General features: G+C 37.7%; 1 protein-coding gene across 1 annotated transcript; it reads left to right on the plus strand.

Moving 5' to 3' along the window:
- The first annotated feature begins 83 nt into the window (after nucleotides 1-83).
- Nucleotides 84-27868, plus strand: LOC102221468 (neuroligin-4, X-linked-like). Its single transcript, XM_005800700.3, has 9 exons — nucleotides 84-534; nucleotides 3252-4179; nucleotides 4672-4824; nucleotides 9615-9800; nucleotides 11079-11529; nucleotides 15024-15237; nucleotides 17760-17884; nucleotides 22517-23126; nucleotides 25280-27868. Exons 2-9 carry the CDS (start codon nucleotides 3708-3710, stop codon nucleotides 25685-25687), a joined length of 2619 nt encoding a protein of 872 aa, XP_005800757.2. The 5' UTR covers nucleotides 84-534; nucleotides 3252-3707; the 3' UTR covers nucleotides 25688-27868.

Consider the following 27868-nt stretch of genomic DNA (forward strand, 5'->3'; position numbering starts at 1 on the left):
TTGGATCAGTAGCTGCTGCCTGCCACACTGTCCAATCACATCTAGGAGGAGAAAATAGAGAAAGAAAGAAAGGCAGAGAGAGGGAGATGGGGGAGGAGAAAGAAAGAAGGGAAGGGAGAGGGAGAAAGAGAGAGAGAAGGAGATTGATCATTTAAACGTCCTGGGCCCTGTGTTCACGGAAGAAATACCTACATTCCAACTATCTGTTCTTTCCCCCCCACCACCGCTTTCACGTTTCAGCGGACTGAAAGGGACTGGAGGGCTGATCCTCCCCCCCCACCACCTCTTTTTCTTTTCTTTCTTATATGGGTTATTTTCACCCGGGAGACGCGCTACCACCACCACCACCACCACCACATTTACCAGCAGGAGCAGCAGGAGCAGCAGGAACAGCAGCAGCGTAGGAATATCTCCCCATATCCCATCCCGGGCACGTCGGATCAGCCGCAGCAGCGAAAACACGAGGCGATCATTGCGGTGGACTGGAAGAGGAGAACATGCACCGCGGGATCTCACTCCGCTCACCCCGGCTGGGTACGGTGCATCTGTCATTTGGGGATTCTTTTCTTTCTTTTTTCTTTTTTTTGTTCATTTACTGCAGCGGGAATGCAGATTGAGTTTTTGTGCATTTTGGTATGGGGTGCGTCTGTGTGTGTGTGAAAGAAAGAACGGGTGAAAAAAGCAGTAGAGTGTGTGTTTTTCTTTCTTTCTTTCTTTCTTCCTTTCTTTTCTTTTTCTTTTTTTTTTTTTTTTTTTTGCCGTAGTCAGCTTCATTGCTGATAGAGATTCAGACGGGATATTCTGCCTCACTGGCAATCATTTCCTCCCCATCCTCTTTTTTTTTTTTTTGGTTGCTGCTTTTATCAGTTCTTTCCATATGAAAATAAACCAAGGGGGAGGGTGGCAGGCGGCGGGTCTGCCTTGATAAATGGAGCGTTATTCATCAGCGTGTGTGTGATCACCACTGGAATGTTAACTAGCACCTTGGACAGCACCAATACGACCCAGGAAGAGAGGAGATAGTGATGATCATAGCTATATTCTGACACGACTGCAGCTTATAGAGGGGTATACGGGTGAGAGATCACTGTGTGTGTGATTGTATAGAAATTTCTCAGAGGGGGTGTGCGGATGTGTTAATATTCTATCTTCAGGCCCTCAGAGAGACCCGGCTGGGAAGCAGCTGTGGGGGTGCGCGTGCGTGTGTGTGTGTGTGTGCGTGTGTGTGTGTGTGTGTGTGTGTGTGTGTGTGTGTGTGTTTGAGATACAGAGGGAGAAAGGAGTGTGTGTGAGCACGAAAGGTGACCAGAACTACAGGCTGAATCCCATTTACTGAGGTTACCCCAGCCCTTAGTTCTGCTCTCCTCCCTCTAACTCTTGGCACCTGAGTTTTGGTAGTGGTCAAAATAAGATTCTCTTTCAAGATGCTGATGCATCAACTTGTACATAAACATACAGGTGCATCAAAAAAAAAAGAAGTCAGAATAGTAATATAAAACTTGTTTATTTTTCTAATTCAACTGAATTGGAAAATTCAGTGGAAATATATTTTATATTACATACAAAATGATATATTCAAAGTGTTTTTTACTGTTAATTTGATCATTATAGGCTTCAGCTATTAGAAAACCAAAACATGTATCTTTTGAAAAATCGAAAACTGCGTAAACCCAATAATAATAATAATAATACATAAAAAAAACAAACTAGAATTAGACACAGTCATTGGAAATATTGCTGACTTGACAGTTGTCCAATAAAAATTTGTTGATACCCTCCATGTCAAAGTCAGTTGGCACGGTGCTGTTTAATGAAAAGTTTAGTGGAAGGAAAAACAGTGGTAGGTAAAAACACATAATTAACAAGGATAACTACAGCCTTGAGATGACTGTGAATCAAAGCTCATTCAGCACTTTGGAGGAGATTCGCAAGAGTGGAGCATGACTGGAGTCACTTCACACACACAAGAGCCACCACACAGCATAGGCACCAAGTCACAGGTTACAATTATACAATTCCTTGTGTCAAGCCACTTCTGAAGTAGAGATATAAATAAATCTGGACTGTTGCCAAGGTGTGAAATATCTTCCTTTTAAATAAAAATAAATATTACATTTTATTTTGAAATCAAGGTTTCAGAGAATCTGAACAAGAGTGTAAAGGCACACAGGCCAAGTTGCTTGAGATCCAGTAACTCAAGCAACTGGATCTCAGTTGCTTGTACTGTATTATGGACTAAATCTGCTTTGATATGTTCAATATTCACATTTTTATAAAAATGTACTGCCAAAATAGAAGACTTTATCACACTCATCTTCAAATTTACTTAATGACTGCTGAATATACACTTTATACACTAGTATATAAACAAAGTAATAGATATAACAAGCAGACATAGCTTGTGGAGGAATGAAAACAATATCATAGAACATACAAAGGTATACATTTAACCACACATCTAATGGTTGTTTCATTCTAAATTAGGGAAAATTTGATCTTTGCCATTTGATAAGAAAAGCACATTACAGAGGTTATTACTCCATCATAAATGTAATGACTGACAAAAAAAAACAAAAACAATTTGGGAGATATTCTATCTTTTTATTTCTAAGTGTGCCTCTGAAAAATCTCAGTTTTCAGAGCTGTGAAGGCTTGCCCCTTAAACCTCCCCATTATCCAGATAAACAATTGGGATGCTCTATCCTTGGTAACATGGGGTCAAAGGGTAGGAATCAGAGGTAACAGGGTGAAAGTTGATTCAGCTTGTTGTGTGTGTGATGTCAAGGAAAAAACAAGGTGTGTGTGTGTGTGTGGAGGAGAAACAAGTGTGTGTTTGTGTCACATGTGTCCAGCCTTACGCTACATACAGGTCAGGAGCCCCGTGGTGCATTCAGGATTTAATTAAGCGTGTGACGTGACACCCACCCACCCCACACACACATACACCACCCCTTCCCCCAACAAGGTCCTGTGATCTGTGAAACAATCTGTAGTGAGGATGTGACAGAGCAGCAGCCCTGACAGCCTGACACCAAGTTAAGCTGAGCGGACAACATCTCGTTTGCCCCATCTATCACTTTCATATCTATTTTTAAAAGAGCAAGTAAGGTAGCTCAGCAAAAGCCTGATGACGTGTGTATCATACATGCATGTGTGTGTGTGAGGGTATTTCACTGGAAACTAATTAAATTCATCTTTTATTTCTGTCTCTCTCTATCCCTTCCTCCTGCCCTCCCTTCTCTTGCTTCCAGGAGTCAGTCTGGGAATGTTATGGGGGTGACCGGAAGGAGAGAGTGACAGAGGAACAGTGATGCCACTGTTTACATAACGACACATTCACACACATGCATCAACACACGTATATACATACCGACATGCATGCAGGCTCAAATTGCCAGTCCAGGACACACACGCTCACTTAAACTCTCCAGCACATACATACGTACACTCACAGGGACTCAGTGACTGAGTCACTGCACACTCAGAGGCAAAGACTCACTGACTCACATGCAGACACATACACAAGGGGAAAAGGTTGCTCTCAAGAGACAGGACTGCGTGCAGTGTGTGTTATGGGCCAAGCTGAGCAGCAGCTGTGCGTTAGAGTTGGATACCTCTGAGGGGTCAGCATAGACATAACCCTCAACCTGCCTCCAGCACCTCACTCTCCCCCTCATCCCTCTAGTTTTCTGCCTAATCAAACCGTCATGTCTGAGCTGAGGACCAGCAGAACTATCCCTCCCTCCCCCTTCTCCTCCCCACTTGGATTTCCATCCCTCCTCCTTTCCCTTTGCTTCTCCCTTTCTCTCCAGCCGACCTCTTTGTCGGCTGAGCAGACAGTGCCTGTTGTTTCCACGGCGCAGGGCCGCATTCGTGGCATCCTGACCCCTCTGCCCTCGGACCTTCTGGGGCCTGTCATCCAGTACCTGGGAGTACCGTATGCAAGGCCACCAACTGGGGATCGCCGCTTTCAGGCACCTGAGCCGCCTCTGCCGTGGCCCGGAATACGGAATGTGACACAGTTTGCTCCAGTGTGCCCGCAGGCTTTGGATGAGAGGAGCATGCTGGGAGATATGATGCCATCCTGGCTCACTGCAAACCTGGATATAGCAGCAACTTACCTCACTCACCAGAGCGAGGATTGTCTCTACCTCAACATCTACGTACCCACAGAGGAAGGTGAGTGAACTTGTCGATGTGCAGTAAGTTTACGGGGCTGGGGCGGTTAAATTTGCATGGACAGTTAAGGTTGGGAATACATGTTATGGTTTATGCCCTATGGTGAATACATGAGCTAAGAGAATGATACTTTTGACAAATTATTAAAACATGGCAGAGAGTTGTTGCTGCACATACTCAGGCTTGTTGAATAAATAAATAAAGGTTTTTAAAAATGGGCCTTGTTTTCTCTTCCCCTTCAACATGCCGCTGGTTGAACTGACGCTTAATATGCAGACACCTGCGTCAGTCGCTAAGGGGTTTACGCATTTACTTGTGGAGGAAAATGGGAAGGACACAGGCTTACTCATGCATACATATTGGTTGATATAAATGCATGTGAACCCATGCACATGCACACACAAATCAAGGACTGCACCCTCTGGCTTTTGGTGGTTAACTAATGTCACCTTGATGATTTGAACACATTGGTAATCTGCCTGTCTATCTCAGACATCCATGAAGAGGGAGGTCAGCGGCCAGTGATGGTCTACGTCCACGGAGGCTCGTATTCTGAAGGCACCGGGAACATGATGGATGGCAGTGTGCTCGCAAGCTACGGCAATGTCATTGTCATAACCCTCAACTATCGCCTTGGAGTTTTAGGTAAAAAGAATCACTTATCTCAGTTTAATACATCATTTGTGTAACCATGTGCAGGACATTATGTTATTAGCTAGCAAGTAGCTATAAGTTTAGTAGTAGTAGTAGTATGAGTATAGTTTTGTATAAAATACTTTTCCAAAATAAACCTTAATTTCCCTTAAATGTATTCATTTTATGTAATAATTTCCCTTCGTGTTGCCAGTTTAACCAACATCTACTTTGCCATAGCAGCAATACAACAGTGTTGTTCCATTTATTGGAACTGTTTTGTGGGTGTCTGTTTTTTTCAGATGGTGGAGGAAATCTGATTAGATCATATATAAAGTCATTAATTGGCATAGTCAAGCTTTTGCACCTCAGTAGTAATAGGATTCTAGAATTTTCACTGAAAAAGACCTGTTTAGTCAAGGTTTAAAGGTTTCATTAAGTTTCAAAAGGAATCTCTCTGGACCATTTCAAATTTACTTCTAATGGCTTCTTTGTCCAAAAGGACAAGTGCACAGAAAACCTGTATTCCCTTTCATTCCTTGCCCTTACGCCATATCTGCACCACTTTAATTTGCTCGTTCATACCAAGGTCGCCGGGTTTTCCTTCCCTTTTTGTAATGCTGAGGGTTGGCAGAGAGGTAGCACTACTTGGCTCGTCAAACAGAGATTTGCTTAAAAAGTCAGGTATGACCAGAGTTCAGAAATCAATTTCCAAGTATTTCCTACACTTTACCCTTTCTGGTTTACATGTATGTGAAGACAAATGGAAAAAGGTCAATTATTTTTATCTTCAAATTTCTACACATTAAATTATAGTGTAAGTAATGTCATTCCCAAGTAAGACAAGCAACCACACATTTTGGGGGGTTTTAAAATTCCATGACCTGATGTAAACATGTGCACTGCACAAATGTTCCTCCCTCTGCTATAAACATGTTATAGCAATATTGTTACCTAATCTAGTGCTATAAAACATAGATTCTTTGCCTGCACTGATGACCATTCACTCAACTCAGCATGCTGAATGCTTGAATTGGGATAGACAATTTTTAAATTGGAGTGGACAATTTTTGGAGTAAAAAATATAGTTTGTTAGAAAAACTATTGTAATGTGAAATGTAGTGTACTCTGATGTCTTACATTAATTAAAAACATTAATCTCAACACAAGTCGTTTGCAGGCTACATAGTTTTACAGCGTATTCATGGATGCACTGACATTGCACCTGCTTAATTGAAAAAATTGGACCAATTCATGAAGTACTTGAATTATTTTTCCTTTCACAAATGGAATGTGTTAATAAATAGTCTTTGTCATTTTGAATTTAAAGTGAAAGGGCTTTGGAAAAGGGATAACTTTTAAAAATGAGACCCTTGCAACTGCATCACTTCATGCACCATTTCTATGCAGTAAAAACGTTTTATTGCATTATTGAGTAGCAAAGTGGTAACAAAGATTGCACCACAGAGTACAACAGTCCAGGACATGTCCAGTGTTCTGGAAACATCTATGTGTGGTGAATCTAGTAGCAGTGATTCCAAACAGTGGAATCAGAACCACTGGGGGTGATTTGTTGTGAATCTCCCCCGGACTCTTGAATTTGTTTCACAGATCTCTCTCTGTTGCTAGAACTCTTGCTTCTTCCACAGCTTTTCCTTCCACTAAACTTTCAAATACTGTAATATGATGGGATACATGTTTATTAGTTTTATGTGGTAGCCAGTGTTTTTAAGAAGCAACTTTGCAAACTGCAATGATCAACATGAACAAAATTCAGCATTTGAAAGATATTACTCCATGAATAATAATTGTATGTAAAAGTCTTACTTTTTTTTTTGCCCCACAAGGGGTCTTTTTGTGAGCTCTAGTGTCCCTTTTTCAAAGTAGGCTGACAGGAAAGGGGGAAGGAGAGGGGGGAAGACATGCGGTAAACGTCGTCGGGTCCGGGAGTCGAACCCGCAACAGCCGCGTCGAGGCTATGTTTTTGCCTGAATGTAGGTCGCGCTAACCCCTCCGCCACCACGGCACGCCCAAAGTCTTACTTTTTAATATTTAATTAATGAAATAAATTAACTTTTCATTGATATTCTAATTTATTGAGATACGCCTATAGTTTGCGACTTGATTCAGAAGATTAATTCTGGCAGGTTGATAATTATCTTTCAACTTATTTCTCTATTATCCAGGGATCCTTAATGATTCATTACAGTTTTGTATAAGGTGATTCTGCATGTAACTTTTTAATCTCAACACAACAGCTCATTTTTCTGAACAAATTTATACAATTTTCACCATCTGGGTTATTTAATCCTTCAATGAGCTATAAAAATGCTCAAACCATCAGTGATTTGTTTCTTACCCAGAGCACAGTTTCTCTCCTGCTATTCCTTCTTGTTTGAATGGAAACATGTTCAGCATCCCTTGTGGAAACAAAACCTCCCTGAAGCCATTTTTTCCTTCCACTACTGTCATCGACTTGAATCTGATCCTTTTTAACTCCATGGCTCTTCAACTCATTGCTCTCTGAAGAGAAAAAAATGTTGAATTCCCTTTGGTTTTTCTAATTTTAGTCAGCCCTACAAAGCCAAAGAGTTGAACAAATAGACTATCTTAAAATCCATTTAGGCTTTTTGTAGCTGCAGTTATCGGTGTGACATAGCTAAGGAAGGGGCACATGAGGGTTAAAACATTTAATGCCACAAAGCATCATTTACTTGGCTGTACTAAGAGCCGGAGTATTGAGTTGTTTATGCGAGCAGAGTATCTATGGCCTCAGCGTGATTAAGTCAACCGGACAAGATGAATATTCAATTGCCTCGGTGATATTGATATTTTATATAAAAACTATAACAATAACAAAATGTCAGGGGCATTGTTTCAAGTTTGTTTATCCATTAAAATGTTCTTTAAAAGCACAAAGCTGATGCTAATTCTGCTGCATGGAAGCATTTGAAGACTTTATGAGAGGTTCTGCTCTTAAATGGAACACCACATCTTTGGCTCAGCTTTAATTAAACAGATAATGGTTTTTTTATTAGCCCACAGCGGTTCAGACAGGAAATGTGGAGAAAGACATGTAGTAAAAGGTCCAGCAGGCTTGGAATTGGTCTTGGGATTCGCTGCTTGAAGGCATTTATGCCCATGTGCCCTCACAGCTTAGCTATCAGGTCGCCTCAGGCGGCGCAGGTTTTCTTGAAAATGTATTGAATCAGAGTTGAACATTTTCTAAAAAAATGTAAACATCTTTAAACATTGAAATTAAATGTTTTTATTAGATGCAGAGTTAAGGCTGACCTTGTGGAAAATTGCTGCTGCAGATGTGATCAACATTGTGAGCTAAACAAAGAACAATTCTACATACCTATTTTTGTCTTCACCCCCCCTCCCTCCATTTTGTGTGTTTATGCCACCTCCAATACAATCTTCACCATTACCATCATCATCATCCTCCTCATTTTGAGTAGCAGAATCACCTTCCTCCTCCCCCTGTTTTCCATCGTCATGAGTGGATGCATGAGGTGAGCCCATTTACACAATGCAATACACTATTATGCCAATGATTTTTTTGCCTACTCTGCAGTATTCACCTGGAAATGAAATATGCCTCTGTGAAAATGTGAACTCCTTAAACAGTTTTAGTTAAATATTGCTTGAATGCATATAATCCTGTAACCATTCAGAATTAATATAATCCTGATATTTTCCTTTTTGCTTCAATAAAACGTCTGATAAAATGCACAGGAGGGAAGTAATGCACTGCTTTAGCCTTGCCTTCACGGTTATTATACTCTTTTTGTGCCGGAGGTTCACAGAAATGAGCTTCTGCAGTAATGAGATATACTGTGGCAAAATGAGCCATTAGGATCTTCTGTGTTTACTTAATAATGTCAGTAGAAGAGGGAATAGGAGGCGGCTGTGGGTGTGATGGCAAGCGTGTGTGGTTTTCTGCTTGTGTAAGTTCACAGTACTATGACTGCACCTTTGTGGTTTGGTCCAGTCTAAGACCAAATAAGAACACCACATCTTTTTTTCCCCATCTAATTTTTAAAGCTATGATAAATACAGTTCCTTGCAAAAAGTATTTATACTCCATGAAATTTTCCACATTCTGTCACTATGCAATAACAAGGCTCAATGTGTTTTATAGAGATATGATAACAGGGGAAGACCAACACAAAAATGTGTATAATTGTGAAGTGGAAGGAAAAGGACACAGTGTTCGGCATATTTTACAAATGATATCTGAAAAGTGTGGCATACATTCGTGATAAGCCCTGAGTTAGTTAACTCAGAGCAACTAATAACACACATTAAATATTTTTATTAATGTGTCTGCAATTTAGCACTACTTTGTATTGGTCTGTTACATAAAGTCCCATTAGTTTCTTTAAATTACACAGCAGTGTGTGAAAAAGTAAAAGCAGCATGAATATTTCAAAAGATACTGTAAAAGTTGTACATTCATACAGTCATGTTCAATCACTGAGAATTTTATTGAAAAGCCCACTAAGTTCAAAACAATTTGTTTTGTATCCGTTAACTATTATGATTTTCCAGCTTATAATTGGCCAAAAACATTACATTTAAAATCAGAATATTAAGTCAGACCAATAAGAAACATTTTAATTCAGAAATCTGGGTTTACTGCAAAAGTATGTTTAAAACCTGCTTAAAAGTTATTTTCAAATGGTACTTTTAATCTGACAGAAGAGATGAACTGGAACACGCATTTTAGTCAACTGAGCATGGCCGTATATGTTTTGCAGTTAATATGACTTCCTTTTATCTCTGCCTACCTGCAGGATTTCTCAGTACAGGTGACCAGGCAGCAAAAGGGAACTACGGCTTGCTAGATCAGATTCAGGCTCTGCGCTGGGTGAAGGAGAACATTGCATCCTTTGGCGGCGATCCAAGCAGGGTCACCGTGTTTGGATCTGGTGCTGGTGCATCATGCGTTAGCCTCCTCACCTTGTCCCACTACTCTGAAGGTAAGAGAAAATCATGCAATACAATTTCACTACTCACTGATGTTTAGTTTTCACTTGATTTTTTTTTCTCGTAAAAAATAGTAAACAGAAATTGATGAGGATGGTGTATTCTAGGAAAACTCATTCATTATGTATCATACATATTTGGAACCAAGGTAAATAAGAATAAAAAGCCTTAAATGCTGCCTTTCAAATAAAATGAAAAACTTGTCTCCTTTTCTCTGGTTTTTACTTAAGCCTTTACATTTTATGCATTTATCACTTTTTAAGTAAGTTTATCTTTGTTTGCTGCAATTCAACTTTTATTTTGCTACAACTCTGTGCTAAATCTTGATTTTTTTTTTTTTTTTATGTACAGGAAAATTTTAATGTTTCACTATTTTTTTATTTACTTAGTTTAGCATATTTGGTGTGATTTTCTAAGGTCATTTGAACTCTTTCATGTTACATTTAATTACATGAAAAATGGACCATAAATAAAACTTAATTGACTGGATACAATTCACATACCTTTTATTTTAGTTATGTTGGGATTTGGATATTATCAACTCCATTGCATTCCTGTTCAAGTTGTGTGGTTACAAGTTATGCTTTGGTCCTTGTTCAGCCTTTGAAACATTTCCAGTTGTTTTAATCTTTTAAAGCATTTAAAAGCTTTAACTTCATAGCTGAAATTTTGAGATGTTGCTTCAATTTTATCACATGATGTTCTTTTCCTCATACTGCCACTTAATTCGTGAAGTCCACCAGTCCTTGCTGCAGAAAAACAACCACACATGCTACTGCCACTGCCGTTCTTCACAATTGGGATGTTGACCTCAAGTTTGCAAATGTCCCCCTTTTTTCTCAAAATTTCGCAATAGTCATTATGGCAGAACACTTTAATGTAAGTTCATCAGACCACATGACATGTCTTCAAAACTTTGCATCTTATTTTGCTGTCATTTGGCTTTCTAACTTGCTGTTGGAGAACTGGCTTCTACTTGTCTGAGTGGCCTTTCATGTCATGTCAACCCAGGACTCATTTAACCCCGTTTACAATCAGCCTCTTCTTTAGTCTTGTACTTTTGTTCTGGCATTGATGAACACATTTCATACACACACACACAAATCCGGACAGAGCTGGACAGTAAAGATAAATGTATTACAAGGCTATTTACACTTTTTAACCAAAAAAATATTAGTATACATGTGTGTTGGTGGGCTTGTGTACAAAAATGTATTTACAAAAATGAGCCTTTTTGCATTTATTAATTTTTTCTTTTTTTTTTGTATCAGATCTGTTCCACAGAGCCATTATCCAGAGTGGCAGCGCTTTAGCCAGTTGGGCTGTCAACTACCAGCCAAGCAAATATGCCCGGCAGCTCGGCGAGAGGGTTGGCTGTGGCATTGATGATAGCACTCAACTGGTCACCTGCCTCCAGGGCCGGAGTTTCCGTGAACTTGTGGAGCAGAACATTACTCCGGCCAAATATCACACTGCTTTTGCCCCGGTGATTGATGGCGACGTTATACCTGATGACCCTCAGATTCTGATGGAGCAGGGAGAGTTTTTGAACTATGATGTGATGCTGGGGGTCAACCAAGGGGAAGGCGTGAAGTTTGTGGAGGGAATTGTGGACTCTGAGGACGGTGTCACAGCCGAGGACTTTGACTTTGCCGTGTCAGACTTTGTGGATAGTCTGTATGGTTACCCAGAAGGCCGAGATACACTAAGAGAGAGCATACGGTGAGTAAGAAAGTGAAAATCTATGTATGTTTAAGCATCCATGTGACATTCTTGAAAGTATGATTACCAGCCTTCCTGCTTAGAATTAATCGAATAGACAAAGAAGGGAAAAGGGCAATAAATGGGTCCACATTATCCTCATCCACAGATGCATAATTGTATGTTGGAGGAATGAAGAAATAGGTACTTGGCAAGCATTATGCAGCTGCACTTGGTAGTGATGATCCTTAAGGTGGCTGAAGGACATTGTAACTGAAATGAACAGAAACTCCTTACAAGAAAATATAGACTTTTATATTTTTAATAAGCAAAGGCAGTGATGAATGTATTATTTGTAGACATGAAAGCTACAATCCAAACTGAATCTTCGGTTGTTGTTGCTGTTTATGATCCTGAATCTAGTGTTTTGACTGCAGCACAGCTTGCTAATGCAGGGTATTAGAAAAGAAGCAGTTTAAAAGTCATGAGCTACTGCTTTAAATACTATTCTTTTTATGTTTATTGATTTTTATCTAGTGGTTACAATGCATGAATGAATATGAGATTCTTGCGGTATGACAACTTCAAATATCTGCTACTAATATATTTTAATAATTATAGCTCATAGCATCAGTAGTTGCTATAATACCAAATAAAGCCATGTTGCTCTTTTTACAGTAACGCCAGGAGCAGAGATGTACCGATTTTATGGCTGAAAGACAGATATAAGTTTTTTTGTAAAGCTGACCTACCAATCCCAGTTTTCCTTGATGGTCTTAAAGTACTGGTTCATGAAGTCGGGCCTGTCTGGACCCCACTTGGGGTTAAAAATCAACAAGTTCACAATACTGAGTGCAAAAAAAAAATCACAAAATAACAAAAAGTATAATGGTGAAAGAATAATTATGCTATCTATTTTAGAAGAGATTAAAAAACAGTTCTTACAAATAGATGAAAGACAATGTGTTCACTGTTGATGCTGTACCCCATGTATAACTGACTTACATAAGGCTGGCACAATGAACCTTAGCTCTGCCTCAGCGGTCTCTTCTGCTGCTTATGTGTCAGTCAGAAGTTGAAAAGTTTTGAGAACCACTGTCTTAATAAACTATAAATAAACCCTTTTTAACTATTTTTATCCAGCCTTTCACCATTAATTATAATTAAGAGCAGAGTGGCAAGTGTATGTTTCATGAGTGGTTGCTGTAAAACAGAGTTTTACCATTATTTTAAAACAAAGACAAAATTATTAGAGTTGAAATAGGAATTTGTCCTTAGCATCTTCAATTAGAAATTAGCTCAAATAGTCTGGCTAGTAGTATTAAATGTAAACAGTTGTCTCTGTATATTTCTTACAAAGTGGAGATTCTTCTGCTAAGATTAACACATAAAAAAAACCCTAATAGCTGCCAACATTTCCAAATCCAGCAATCCTTAACAGACATCAAACAATAACATTGCAATTGAGATGTAGCACTTACAACAAACCTGTTATCTCAGTAAGCCTCTCAGTAAAAGTAACAGCCTTACATTCATCCTCTGCATAAAATGCAGTTTCAATCCTCTTTCACTTTTTCAGCTTTCTCAAACTTAATTTTAAACTTCTGGTAGATAAAAAACAATCAAATTTTGGGTTTCCCTGAAGTAACAACTTACACATGGAAGATCTGGTAAAACCAAATTCAGTACTCTCCACTGATGAGAAAAATACTTGATTTTTGAGGTTATATTGGGCAATCCACCTGTCAGGGTCAGTCAAACTGAAAATCAGGTGATTCTAGTCTGACCCATTTCTCTTTAAATCCTTTATTGAAAAACATAACAAGCTGATATCAGCTGATTAATAATAGAATTAACTATCTAGCCTGCAGTTGGTTGCTTGTCAGACATGCAGATTATAGCTTTACAGTTGTAGTTTTAAAATAGCAATACCTTTATGAGAGTGCTGACACTACTCGTTTAGTTTGAACACAATGACTGGAAATGAGTTCAAACATATTTATTCTTTATGCCTGCTCAAGGTGGCGGCGTTCAAAACATTTGGTTTTGAAACCTTGGTGTACGCAATGCTTATGACAGGCCTAGTCGCAACCATTTTTCGAGAAATAATAATTATTGATCAAAGAATGTTGATAAAGGTTTTTCAAGGAATGGCATAAAATTAAAGCAATGGGGGTTTGTAAGCAACATTTCTATTTATTTCGTGCCTGAAATAAGCAGGGTTTACGCAGTTCGAACTCAACTTTGTCTTTTGTCTTGACTTTGATCTTTGTATATCTGCTGATCTTCTGCAAAAACGAAAAAGCTTAAAAGCTTAATAATGGTCATAGATTAACACAAAAGTAAATTTTATGTAGCACAACCTTTTCTTTGAATAATGCTACAAAACATTGAAGCTCTTAATGGGGAATAATGTGTCTGAGTGGAAAGTACCAAAGTCTGCCAGCTGCAATTCAAATGCTCACAAATGAACACAATATGCGTTGATAAAATCATAGTTTACAAAGTATGGCTAAAGATAATTCCAATTATATTGTATCTTTATCCCTACACTTTGATTTAGTGCAGACAAACTGAATTTTGCAAGTTGCTAACATACTGAGGAGAACGAACCACTTCAATGCCATCAGGTGTCAATGGCCTTTAGGTAAAAATAATAATCTATGAAATAAATAAAAATCCACCCTCACAGATGATAAACATGTAGATAAAACAACTATCTTTGAGCATTACAGTCCCAGATATATTGTTCGCACAGCAACTGTAGCCTATAAACTCCCATGATTTACTGTGCATACAAAGCTCTGTGTTGCCAAGTAACACAGTGATCGCTGGATTTCTTTCTGGACAGTAACATCCATTAGTCAATTTGTTGTACTCATTGGTCTGATCATCATTCTGCTCTCAACTCCTCTGTACTTCCCTCCTCCCTGCAGTAAAACCACCCTCTAAAGATTTCAGATACTCAGCTATATAATGTCACGGTAGACATGCACGATTAATGAATTTAGCATTTAGCCAGATTCACCGAGCGGTTGTTGGTTATTTGTTGGTTGCACACACATTGGGTGTGTTTGGTGGGGCCCATTTAACTTGATCTGTCATTTTAGTTGTCTTCTCTCACTATTTCAAAATACTCTGCCAAGCTAATCTTAATTATTATTATTTTTTGCAAGGACTTCCGTGTAGATGCCGTCCTTTATTTTACTGTCTTTTAGCAATAAAATGCTGTTAGAAAACTGCTTTGCCAGCACTGGCGTGACCACCCAGCTTACAGTACTATTAACAAGCTGAAAGCTTTGTACTCAATGAGCAGCAGGGAAGACCTGAAGTTCATTTGTTTATTTTTAATAACTTAAACAAACCATCTGTGACTCCAACATTTGGAAAGCTAATGCATTAAATGTAAATACTTGACCATGCAGAAAATGTATTTAGGAGCACAAATTATTTGGTATAGGTGAAATATATTGTTTAGTCAAGCAGCAAGCTGATTTCAAATATGTTTTGTGAAGGTTCATGTACACTGACTGGGCAGACCGCGACAACGCAGAAACTCGTCGAAAGACATTGGTAGCACTGTTTACAGATCACCAGTGGGTGGCGCCAGCCATTGCTACAGCAGATCTCCATGCACAGTATGGGTCTCCTACCTACTTCTACTCCTTTTACCACCACTGCCAGAGTGATGCCACGCCACCCTGGGCTGATTCTGCCCATGGTGATGAGGTAAGACTGCTGTGTTTCTCCTAATATTTGCTTTTGATTTGCCAAAAGAGATGATATTAGATGTTAAGAAAACGAGAATATATATGTAGATGTTTAGATACACTCACTATGAGCATAAATGTGATTCATTTTGGGGTTTCAATGATTTATTTAAAACAATTTTTCAAAATGGAATGATGATACAACATACAACTTCCATAATTTTGGTACACAATTTAGAAATGATTAAGTATTTTCTACACAGTATGAAAAAAATCATATTATGGTAAGATTAGAATGGTATTATTAGTTGCAATAAAGCTAAGTCTCTTCTGGTTTTTAGGGATAGTTGTTACATTTCCAATAACGTTGAGGTTTAGGGGTCTACAGAGCTTAATATTTTTGCTTGCTTTGTTCGTTTAAAAAACTGTTTAATAATTTTCTGTTTGGTCCACCACGCTGAATCCAGGTTTTAGCATGAAAGCTGTGGAGGAGAAGATAAAAAATTAAGTGTAGTCCTCCATCTTCATTGTTGCACCAGATTTGTGCAGACTTCAGCAAGAGGCTGCTGCCACTGTGCTTAAAAGATTGTATAGTATTCTTGGGTTTAAAAGTTTTACCTTGACTCTCTTTCTGTTGTTTTGGCCCAAAAAATCAATCTTTATCACCAAAAGGTACTTATCCAATAACTGCAGCTAATTTCATTTCCCCTTCAAGGTGTCGGTTTCAGAGCTGGTAGCTCGGCAAATGTGATTTTTAAGTGGCTTCATGGTGTTTTGGAATCTTCCAGTGTGTGGAAGCTTGAGCTTTAGTGGTAACTCGGTTGCCCCCTGAGCAATATAAATAATGACATTTAGAATCAGAGAGTCAAAAAGTTGGACACAACTGAATGTTTCAACGAAGCACATATCCCAAAACCATGTAAAAACAGTGGTTTTGAAAGGAATAAATCAGTCTAACATTTTAGGCTCTGGAACGGCGCCAACTTCAGCCCTCTTAAACTTGTTTGGACCATGCTTCAAAGCTGAACTACCATTTCTGATAAGAGAAGTGGCCAAATACTCTAGCAAAATTAAGTTGCAAGGTTGTTGATGGCTCCAAAAAGGATGCACTTCATCTACGGCTTTATGAGGGACATTCATCCAAATACAAATCAGGCAAGGTGAATGTTTAAATGTCAGTCTGTATGTGAGATTTTGATCCCGCATTGATGCTACACATTTCACAAGTCCAAACAAAAAATAAAACAAAACAAAAAATAAACTGTTTAAGCAGATCAATTAAAGCACTTAATGAATATAACTTTCATGTTAATGGTGAGTGCCTGATCTGTGATGATCTCAAAACCCAACAACTATGCCTTTGTAAATAGATTTACATCTGTTTTCTCAACTTTACCCTCGTGCCAAGTACAACTTTAATATTTAAAGTACACTCAACTGCTCAAAACTGTTTTAAATTAAAAGGCATACAGCAACACAGGTTAAGTGTACTCCTGCTAAATAAAAGTTAATTTATGAAGCTAAATGAAAAGAGGAGAAATAATACTCAAGAGCATTTGGGAAATGTCAGAAAATAATCCATCTCTTGATGAACTCTTCGGAAATTGTTCAAAAAGCTTCACAGCAGAAATACTCAGAATTGAACCAAATCAAGTTGTACATTTTTCCTTCCAACAGATGTTTGTTTTTTTAGTTGAACTGTACAAAATAGATGTCAAATAAAGGTGAAAAAAACTATTGAATTATTTTCCTTGGTCTATGTTTTGATACTTTCTACTATAGGTGTGGGTTCACTTTTTATGTGCAACTAATTAAAGCTAAGGCAGGCAAAAAGGTGCAAAGAAAGAGATCAATTTAAAATTCTGCTTGAAAAATACAAATGTGAGCTGTGTTTCACAGTTGGTTATTATAATTATCGGAGAGCTATTCTAAGCAAAAGGCAAAACAAAGCAAAAAAAGACCCTAATCACCTGTTTTAATTACAGCAGAGATGTAAATACTGCAAGGAATATCTAAACGAGAACAGTACCAAGCTTAGAAAACAGCAGTTGCTGGATGCATCATCAGTTGTACAAGTACCCTTAAAGGTGAAAAGGGTTTTAATGTGCTTAATTTGCTCTGTGCGATTCCACATCTCTCCCCCCTTATTTTTATTTGCTTTGCAGTGTAGGCAGTTGTTTTCAATACGGAAATTCTGAACATTTTATTCACATTTTTCATTCATGTGGGCTCTTCTAAAGTCTGAAGAGAGAGAAGGAGCTGAGTTCTAATTTTCTTTTAGGCTACTTCAAATACAGTCTTTTGAGTGGTTATGAAATTTTAGCTCACTGATGCTAAAAATGTTCTGCTCTAAGGCTTTACGCATATTCTCTAAAAAAAGAAGTATTTACTGTCTTCTAGGTCTGACTTACACCACAATCCTTTTAAATCTTCAAAAGAATTAGAGGCTTTATTTTGAAGTCAATTTACATATTGTCTTATTTTAAGCAGGGATTGGATGTATTGTGTAGGTTAATCCAGCATGTGTATTGGTGTGTGTAGGTGCCCTACGTGTTCGGCGTGCCCATGGTGGGTCCCACTGATCTGTTCAACTGTAACTTCTCCAAGAACGACGTGATGCTGAGTGCAGTGGTAATGACTTACTGGACCAACTTCGCCAAGACCGGGTAAGCTGAAAAAGGTTCAGTGACGTGAAACATCAATCAGACGGAAAATCCCACTGACAGGGTTTTTCATTTTCTTTGTGCAGCAAAAACTCATGAAAAACAAAGCATCTCTTCAGCTAATTAGCTTTACTGCGATATCAATATCTAATCCTTGCCTACGAGGAGAAGAGGTCTTATTTTAATGAATGAAGGCCCAGACATTTAATCACATTTTCGAATGTAAAATAAAGTGTGCTGATTGATTTTTTTCCTCCTCGTTTTTTTGTATGACTTCACAGAGACAAGGGTTTGGCAACATACAGTGTTGTTTGTGTGAGTGTGGACAGCTCACTCTTGAATTTACAGGAACAAATCTCATCCAAGCTTAAAATGAGACGGCCAAGATTCAAGTCAATGTTGTTATTAAGATAAACAGCTTTGTGCCTCTTCACTGTGCAGTTCTTAATACGCTCGCTTTAATTCTTTGGGCTAACTCAAAGTGATTCATAACACATATTCTAATACATATCTTCTTTCTAATTGCTAACTGACATTCAGGATTGCATTTTTATTCATAACATATATTTTTTTTATATTATGGAATTATTTTATTTTGAAGGGGAGTTTCCACTACAAAAACAGATTTTTAAAGTAGAAAACAGTGTTAATATGAACAAACAATGAATTGACAGGTGAGGTGCTGTGTTTTTCCTTCAAAGCATCTTAGGGTGATGAGGAGATACTTATTCAAATAAAATCATGAAAGTAGCACTGCAGATTGTTTTGGCAGCGGTTGCACTGTGATGTTCTGTCAAAATCTTGACAGGCCTTTTCATTTTTTTCAGGGCCTTGAAGTAACCTACTCTCTTCTTTTCTCTACTCGATCATTTCTGCAGAATGGAGTGCTTACTCAAAATGTTAAATGAAAAAGTACTGCCTAAAGCTAGAGGATTCAATTTATTAAACTGAAAATGAAATTATCTGCCTGTGGCTTAGAGAAATATAAGTATAGAAAAAATATCACTTTTAAACTTTGCAGATCTGACAGTATATACAGGGCCCTGCAAACATCTTAACCCTTATTTATTTTTGTTAACATAACACAATAGACCACAATGTACATTTTATGCGGTAGACCAAAGCAAAGAGGTGTACACATGCAAAGTGGAAGAAAACACATTCATGGTTTTCTAAATATTTTACCAATAAAGATGTAAAAGAGAGAAATCAATCTGCATTTATCCATTTTATTTTGATTCCTCTAAATAAAATCCAGAGCAAGTAATGATTTGCTGAAGTCACTTAAGGCCTCAGTGGTTTGTTAGAGAACAATAGTGAACAAACAGCATCAAGCAGAACAAGGAGCACAGCATGCAGGCCACAGATACAGTTGTGGAGAAGTATAAAGCATAGTTAGGTTATAAAACAGAATCAGACGCTTTCAATGTCTCATAAAATACTATTCAGTTCATCTGTTTGGTAACAATGTTCTTTCATTCTTACTGGGACTTGTGGGCCGGTCTGGTGCTTATTTCCATCAGTTACTGGGTGAGAGGCGGTGTATACCCTAGGAAGTTTACCAGTCCATCACAAGGTTGCAAAGAGATTCATGGGGCAAACAACAATGTACACAAACTCACTCTTAAGGCAGTTGCATAGAGAGCAGTTGTATGTTTTTGGATTATAGGCAAAAGCCAGAGAATCTGTCCAGAAGGACCCCACCACCATTAACATAAATACCTCTTTTATGCATCTGCTTTTCATTAAAAAGCTAGCAAGAAGAAAGTGGCCATAAAGAATGCTGTCAAAATTTCCATCTGCCATCAGGCAGTTATGTTAGGGAGACCTAAGACAGCACGCTTATAAAAAGAAAGTACTCTTGTCAGATGGGACCAAGCCTGAACATCAATCCCCACAGGAAAAACATTTTGTGGTTGAAAACTGGCAGTGAACATCACACTGGAAACATCCTACCCATATGAAACATGGTGGTGGCAGCACCATGCTGTGGGCATGTTTTTCTTCAGCAGGGACAGGGAAGCTGATTAGAGTTGACAAAAGGCTTGAGACTGAGATGGCTTTGGTTTGGTTTTCTATGGCCTAATCGATGTTGAGATTTAGAATGAATTGCCAATCTGTGTCATAGCCCTCCTTCCAATCTGATTGAGTTTGGGCTATCTTGCAGCCATTTTTCACATTAACAACTATTTGCAGTAATGCATTGGTTGATCTACCACATGAAACCTTAACATTTTACATTGAATGTTATGTTCATTATGTGAACACATTGAAAGGGTGTGATTACCTTTGCAGGCACTGATGAGACTTTTGCTTATCTCTTTACTCTAACACTCTAAGAGACAAATATAATAGCTGAGCATAGACCAGCATAAGTGAGAAATTACCATTGATTAATTCAATTGAGGCTCCCTCCACTAGGATCTTTTTAGATTTATAGAGACATCTTCAGTGTAACTGCTAATCTAAACAAACACTCTCTCTCTCTGACAACATAAAGAATAGGAAAAGTGCTTTTAGAGATTTAACTCTGACGTGTGAAAAAGAAATAAAGAAACATATCTCTAATGTGGATGCACTAAAGCAGTGACATCACATTAGATTTGCAGTTTCCAGCACAGCTTGAATTATCATTACCACCATAGCAAGTCGCAGAACAAAAATCACCAAAAGAGGGATGTGAAGAGTTCAGTCCACCCTTCAATTATCAATGGGGAACTTTCTCTGAAAAAGAGATTCCACTCTGCTGAGAGCGCCACAGACGATGATGGAACTCTGCGACAGCTCAATTTAACTGGCGAGGCGACACTCCCAGATGTATATTTTGTGAGCTGCGTGGGCGTATCAATCCTCAGCTTGTGCACTTGCTTGGGTGTTGGTTGGGCTTCCCACTATAGCAGCATTTCTGCTCTGCTCATACAGCAAAATCAGCAAATGACATTTTAATTTCAAAATTAGTGTACATTTTGTAACAGTTTGACTGCTAATGCAAATACTGTATGCTGATTGATGCAAATATGTTGTCAGGTGAAAATATTAATGTTACTTGCTATTTTCACATTTGTGAAAAACTAACAGTTCATTGTAGGATTTTATGTCAAAGATCAACTGAAAATGGCATATAATTGTAAAGTAGGGGGGCAATGGGATAAACATGGTTTTCAACATTGTTTACAAATAAATCCTGAAAACTGTGACACATATTTGTGCTCAGGCCACCAAAATCAACACTTGTGTTAGTTTATCACAAAAAACCCAATACAATTCATTGAAGTTTGTAGTTATAATTTGACAAATTGCAAAAAAAAAAAAAAGAAAGTGGAGGATATCTGTGTTCATGTCTCAGGAAGATGGATTTTCCCCCTTTCTTATTTCATTATTGTAGATAATAATATATTTCATAACAGTAATTTTTTTATTACTAAATGAATATTTTTCTTACTATAAATACCTGAATGTATATCTTTGCTTACTCTTGCCCTCTCAGTCTTATGTGTTTGTGCTGTATCGTGTCCAACTATTACATAACCAGGAAAAGTCAGTGATCTACACATAAATCATTTTTGAGTTATGTTCAGTGGAAAAAAAAATCTCACACCAAAAACAAAATGTATCCTTTGAGAATTTACTTGCCAGTAGTTTGTTTCATGTCACCTTGATATTGATTGGATGGATGTCAGTGTGAAATTGTTGGCCAGCTTTGAGAGAAACAGTTTCCTCAGAGGAATTTGGCTGGCTAAGAAGAAGCTCAGAAGCTTTTTTGGACTCCGCTAGATTTAAGAACTTCAAAAGAATAAATACAAATATAAATGGTAGATTTTCAAAAAACATCTGAACCACACGAGATTGAACATGATGCATTAAAATAATTCCATTTGATCTTTATTGCATCATTTTATCTAATGTAAATTTATGAGTTCAAAAAGTTATCTCAGTCAATCAAATCCTTAAGGACCAAATAGATGTCCCAGTTAAATTTCTACTTATTTTAGTGAATACTAGCTACTTTCAAGTGATCATTGGTTGTAAGTATTATAACCTGTAAATATTTATAATCATCTCATCTCATTATCAAAACTAAAATCAGTTTTGTAAGTCCTCAATGAAAGTAATTTCACCTGAAACATTAACCTTTACCTTTTCATTGAGTAAACAGTTGTACATACAAAGAAGAACATGTGGTGCATTTAATATTCTCCAGAAGTATGTTTTTTTTAAGAAAAGAAAATCAACATTGGACAACATTTCACTAGAAAGAATAATAAGATCGGAAAATGCTTATAGGGCTCTAGCTTGCTGCTGACTAAGGAAAAACTTGAGAAAATAGAAGAAAAAGTTTCTCAAAGCCAGGATGATCATCATTAAATATTACTTAAATTAAAGTAATCAATGCTGCCCTAAAGTTGTTATTATTACTTTATGGCAAAATGTATACGTGTAATTTCAATTTCAAAGGGAAGATAATTAAGGAAAGTTAAGATTGGAAGCTTCTGACACATTAGATAATATACAAGCACTTAATTCAAGAAATGATTCAAAAAATTTAAAATGAGACATTTTAATTATTAAAACCAAAAAAGCCCACTTTGAATGTTCTCACAATGATTTACCAGTCAATATTTTTCCTTTTTTCAGGGATCCAAACCAGCCAGTTCCTCAAGACACCAAGTTCATCCACACAAAGCCCAATCGCTTTGAAGAAGTTGCTTGGTCTAAATACACCCCCAAAGAGCAACTGTACCTCCACATTGGCCTCAAGCCGCGTGTCAGAGACCACTACCGCGCCACCAAGATCTCCTTCTGGCTCCAGCTTGTTCCTCACTTGCATCATGTTAATGAACTCTTGCAATCTGTTTCCTCCTTCACACACAGTCCCTCTCCACAAGATGATACGCCTTATTCCTATACCAAGCGTCTATCCAAAGGTTGGCCTCCTATAAGCACACGTCATCCAAGTTCACAAGGAGGAACGCCACAGCCTCCGGAGTCCGCTTTGGGTCAGGACGGAGGGGAAAGTGGAGTTCGGATCCCAAATGAGGACTACTCGACTGAACTCTCAGTTACCATAGCAGTAGGAGCATCACTGCTGTTTCTCAATATTCTTGCATTCGCGGCTCTGCTTTATAAGAAAGACAAAAGACGTCTTGAGCACAGAAGACCACGTCCGCTGCCTCCTCCTAGAAGAGACATAACTCCTGCAGATGTTGCAGCCCACCTGCAGGGGGAGGGGCTGATGTCATTACAGGTGAGTAATCTTCTGTCCATTTCTAAAATAGCCCCATGTGCACCTTCTCAAAGCTGATCTAATTTAACCGACTGTGTTATGAGTTTACTATAGATTCCTGTGTTAGGTTTTCTACAAAAATTGTTAGAGCAACAAATAACTAATATTGAGGTGTGGGTTTAGTTTAATTCTGCATAAATAAGTGGACTACATTTATAAATTATCCAACCAATAAAAAAACAACCACATAAAGTCTATTAAAACTTTATTAAACTCTATCAAAACTCTATTAAAAGAAAAAGTTTAACTTGTATTTTGTGATCAATGTAAAAAATAATGACAATGAGAATAAAGTGGAAATAATATCTTGACAAAAATGCAAAAAAGTAACATAGAGTAACAAAAGTAACACAATTCTAGTCCTTTGTCCAATCCAACAACTTGGGTCACATTTTTTGACCCAGTGTTTCGCTAAAACTACTAAACATCTGCCCTGACAGCATAAAGTTATTTATTTGTATTAAATAAATAACTCAACTCTTTTTGTGTGAATTAGTGAGTTTGACAGGACTTTAATAACAACAAAAGTTATACAGAACTAGTCAATCACTGAGATTCAATTGGTTGAGGTTGTGAGGAAAGATTTACTAAACTCTTGGCCTGCCGGAAGCACAGCTGCTGACAGATCGCTCTTCTGACTCACAGCCTGTCATCAGAGGATATTATCAGTATGAAAATGCAAAAGAGCTTTCGGATGGGTGCGCGTGTGTGGATGTACAATGGCTTGAATTGCGGCAAATTGCCTCCAATTCATTCACTGAATGTCTCAAATGCATTTTCTGTGTTTCGGTTGAAAATATTACACTGAGTGAAGCTTTTTACATACTTTTTATGCCAGACAATTTCTAATCATTTGCAATTCAACTATATTGCTGAGCAGGACACCTGCTTAGACGGTCTGTTATGTTATTTTTTTTTTAGATTATGTGAGAACCCCCCCCCCCCAAAAAAAAACTCCATCATTTTTACACACAGTATTGTGATCCATGTTTGAGTTGAGGACTGATATGCTAATTTACAGGTTTCAAATGCAATTTAGGCATGTGCTAGAATAACTTTATAAGTTTTATAGTCTGTAAACCAGTGATATTAAGATACAGTGTGTGTTTGCTCATTTGATTTATAGCAGAGCTTTTATGAAGTGACCAAATGATATCTAATGTTGCTTGAATGGATGGACCAATTGCAAAACTGCTAATGAAATAAGAATAGCTTTATTCCTCTTTACTGGCTAGCTTAGTGCTCAGTAGATACACATATCCAATTATTGTTTTCAATTTGTGAACGCACCATAACATAGGAGCTAATATGAACTAATAATGTGATGTCCTCACTATTGATACCTTTAGAGATGAATAAATCTCAATGGCAGCTAATTGTGAGCTTCAAATGTATTTAAAATTATGTTAGAGGAAGGACAAGCAGTTTAAGGGGCCTCTAAAAAGAAAATTATTTTTCATAAAATTATGACTATTACTCATTCCTATAAATTCTTTTGTAGTGCCAATTGTCTCTTAAAACCTTATAAATGAAAATTTGCTCGGCTAATATTTATTTGAATTTGAAAATGAATACATTTCCAGCAATATCATTAAGGTGATTTAGCAGATATGAATCAAAATAAATATCTGATTATCATATTTACCATTTCAGCAATCTACTTTGAATTAAAGTCTTTTGGGAAAAAGATCATTATTTAATTTGATCCCTTTTAGTGTTTTGGTGTTTGGATTAAAAAAAATGAAATGGTTAAGTAATAATCTGGTTTGCCAAGATGATACATAGATGACCTCTCTCATTATATTTTTACTAATGCCTCCTGCCATGAAATGCTTTATTTTCTGATTAATAACTAAACATAAATAAAAATAAATAATACTGTCCATATAAAAAAAATCAGCTTCAATATTAAACTTGAGCAAATGATTTTTATTTTTAAGGTTCACTGAAATTGAACCATTGTTCTGTCATCAAAAGCCAAAAAATGTTTCCATCATTTGGTACTGTACACTGACTGAATCTGCATTTATTACTGAAAATGCTGTAAAAATCTCTACAATTCATTCTCTTTTCTTTATCTTCATTGTGCTTACTTTCTAATATTCATGTTTCAGGTGAAGCAGCTCGAGTGTGATGTTGCGTCAGCGGATGAGCGAAACAACGCCCACCACCATCACACTTTGGACACGCTTGATGCCCTGGACGGTTTGGACACCCAGGACATTTACAGCACACTGGACACTGTGCGACTCACCTGTCCACCTGATTATACCCTAACCTTGCGCCGCTCTCCAGATGACGTTCCTCTCATGACCTCCTTGACCCCGGGCTCGCTGCCCGTGACCCCGGGGTCACACCCTGTTACTCCTGCAACACCAATGACCCCAATGACACCAGGATCGGTGGCTGGGATGAGGATGGGCCACCCTCACCAGGGATACACACACCATAGCCCGTATAGTAATACACACTTGCCCCACACACACATCTCCACGCACACACACTCCACCACACGTGTATAACCGCAGCCAGACACTGACAAACACATCTACAGCTCACAATCCAACACGCCTATACATGCACACATACACATTCACACACATGCATAAAACAGACTGAAATACCTCTAATAATTACCCTGCAGGATTGTTACAGATTGAACCACAGAGAGACTTCTGTCAGAATGAGAAGGCAGACGTGTGTGTGTTGCATGTTGGGTAACTGCAGTTAAACTGGGTTCCCCAGAGACACAACTCTGTGAAACCCAATATGTCAAGACCTGCTCTGGATTTTAAATCAGCTTTTTCTACACCTGAGGAAGAAGATAAATGGTGCGTGGGTCAGTTCTGGTTCTCTACTACCACACCTGAGTGACTGTCCTGGGAGTGAGGATATCAGACGCCGATGTAGAAATGAGTCGAGAAGTACCACACACAGACTGCTAATGTCAACTTGAACAACCTGTTAAAATGTGAATGTAGCATTTTTTTTCCATTAAAATAGATCAAAGGCCCTATCTGCCAAGGATCCAACTAAGCTAAGATGGAAAGAAAAGAAAAAAAGCAAGGGATGGTTGTAAAAAAAAGATTTACAAGAGAAAGATTAAAAGACAATTTCAGTTGAAGGAAAAAAAATTGATTGTAAGGGAGATAAAGATTTTGTTGAGTGATATTTGACAGCGAGGAAAAGAGGATAGATATCAAAAAACAACATAGAAAGTATGCCAAGAGACAGAGGTTAGATTTAGATGAAGAACGGTCCTCTGAAGCGTTGCCAGACTCACTGAGGAGTCACTCTAACCAGCTATGTGTCAAACTCTTGTAAATATAATGGAAAGATACAGATATATTATGATTTATAGCATTTACCTGCTACTTGCATTAAAACATGACTTATTTAACCACATTATTGCTTTCATTTCAGATATTAATATATTATTGTATAGGTGTCCTAAATCAAGGCTGGTTGTCTTTCCATCTCACCTGCTGTAGTATTTACACAGTACATTGATATAAAAGCTACATTTGCTATGCAGAATCATTTTAGAGATGTTTTTTTTTTTTACATGTGACCATATAGATACTTGTTCAGCAGCTGAACTATAGAATATTTACACATCATCCTGCCATTTTTTATTTCAACATTGATCAATGAGCTAGTACTGTGTAGATAATGCAATATTGGTTTGATGATTAAGCACCAGCCAAAAAAAACAAACAAAAAAAAAACATTAACCCTTTGACCCTTTATCCTGTTGTCCCTGATTGTTCTTACATGATTTTCCTTTCTGAACCCCAACTCATAATGAGATTTTTGAAAGACAGACAGATGGTGATGATGGTGAGGGGCCCAGAATTTTACGGAATGTATAAAAAACTCAATGAGGCATTATTTCTTGTAAAAGATCCTTAAAAGGTAATTAAATCTATGAAACTTCTTCGCTTTTTTCATGTTACAACCACAAACTGTTTTTTAATTTAATGACATTTTACACAGTAGTACACCATTGGAAAGTGGAAGATTTGTCAACTTTTGATGAATTTACAGCTATAAATCTTTTGTCATTGTCAGCTCTGCACAAATAGAAACCTTTTTTTGTTTTAAAGAATCGTTTTGGTCCATATTTCTTTACAAAAGAGCTCAAATTTGATGAACCATTTGTAACCATCAGGTTCTAAGTCCAAGGTTCTCAATTGGATTTACATCTGGACTTTGACTGGATCATTTTAACACATCAATATGATTTGATGCAATTATATATTACATATCAGTTTACATATTACTATTGGCTGCTTCTCAGATCAATGCTGTTTTGCACTGTCTGTTAGTTTAGGTCAGGGGTCTCAAACTCCAGTCCTCGAGGGCCGCTGTCCTACAGTTTTTAGATGTGCCACAGGTACAAAACACTGGAATGAAATGGCTTAATTACCTCCTCCTTGTGTAGATCAGTTCTCCCAACCTTGCTAATGATCTATTTAATCTATTCAGGTGTGGTGCAGCAGAGTCACATCTAAAAGTTGCAGGACTGCGGCCATCGAGGACTGGAGTTTGAGACCCCTGGAACTTTAGGTGAAGTTTGCACACTAGATTTTATTTTTACGTACCAGAGTAAATGTGGATCTGCAGTTGTTTTTTGAAAAAAAAAAAATAATAATAATAATAATAATAACAATTCATAAATTGTCTTCCATTTTACAATTTTT

Source organism: Xiphophorus maculatus, chromosome 7 (assembly GCF_002775205.1).
Source record: "Xiphophorus maculatus strain JP 163 A chromosome 7, X_maculatus-5.0-male, whole genome shotgun sequence".
NCBI classification, from domain to species: domain Eukaryota; kingdom Metazoa; phylum Chordata; class Actinopteri; order Cyprinodontiformes; family Poeciliidae; genus Xiphophorus; species Xiphophorus maculatus.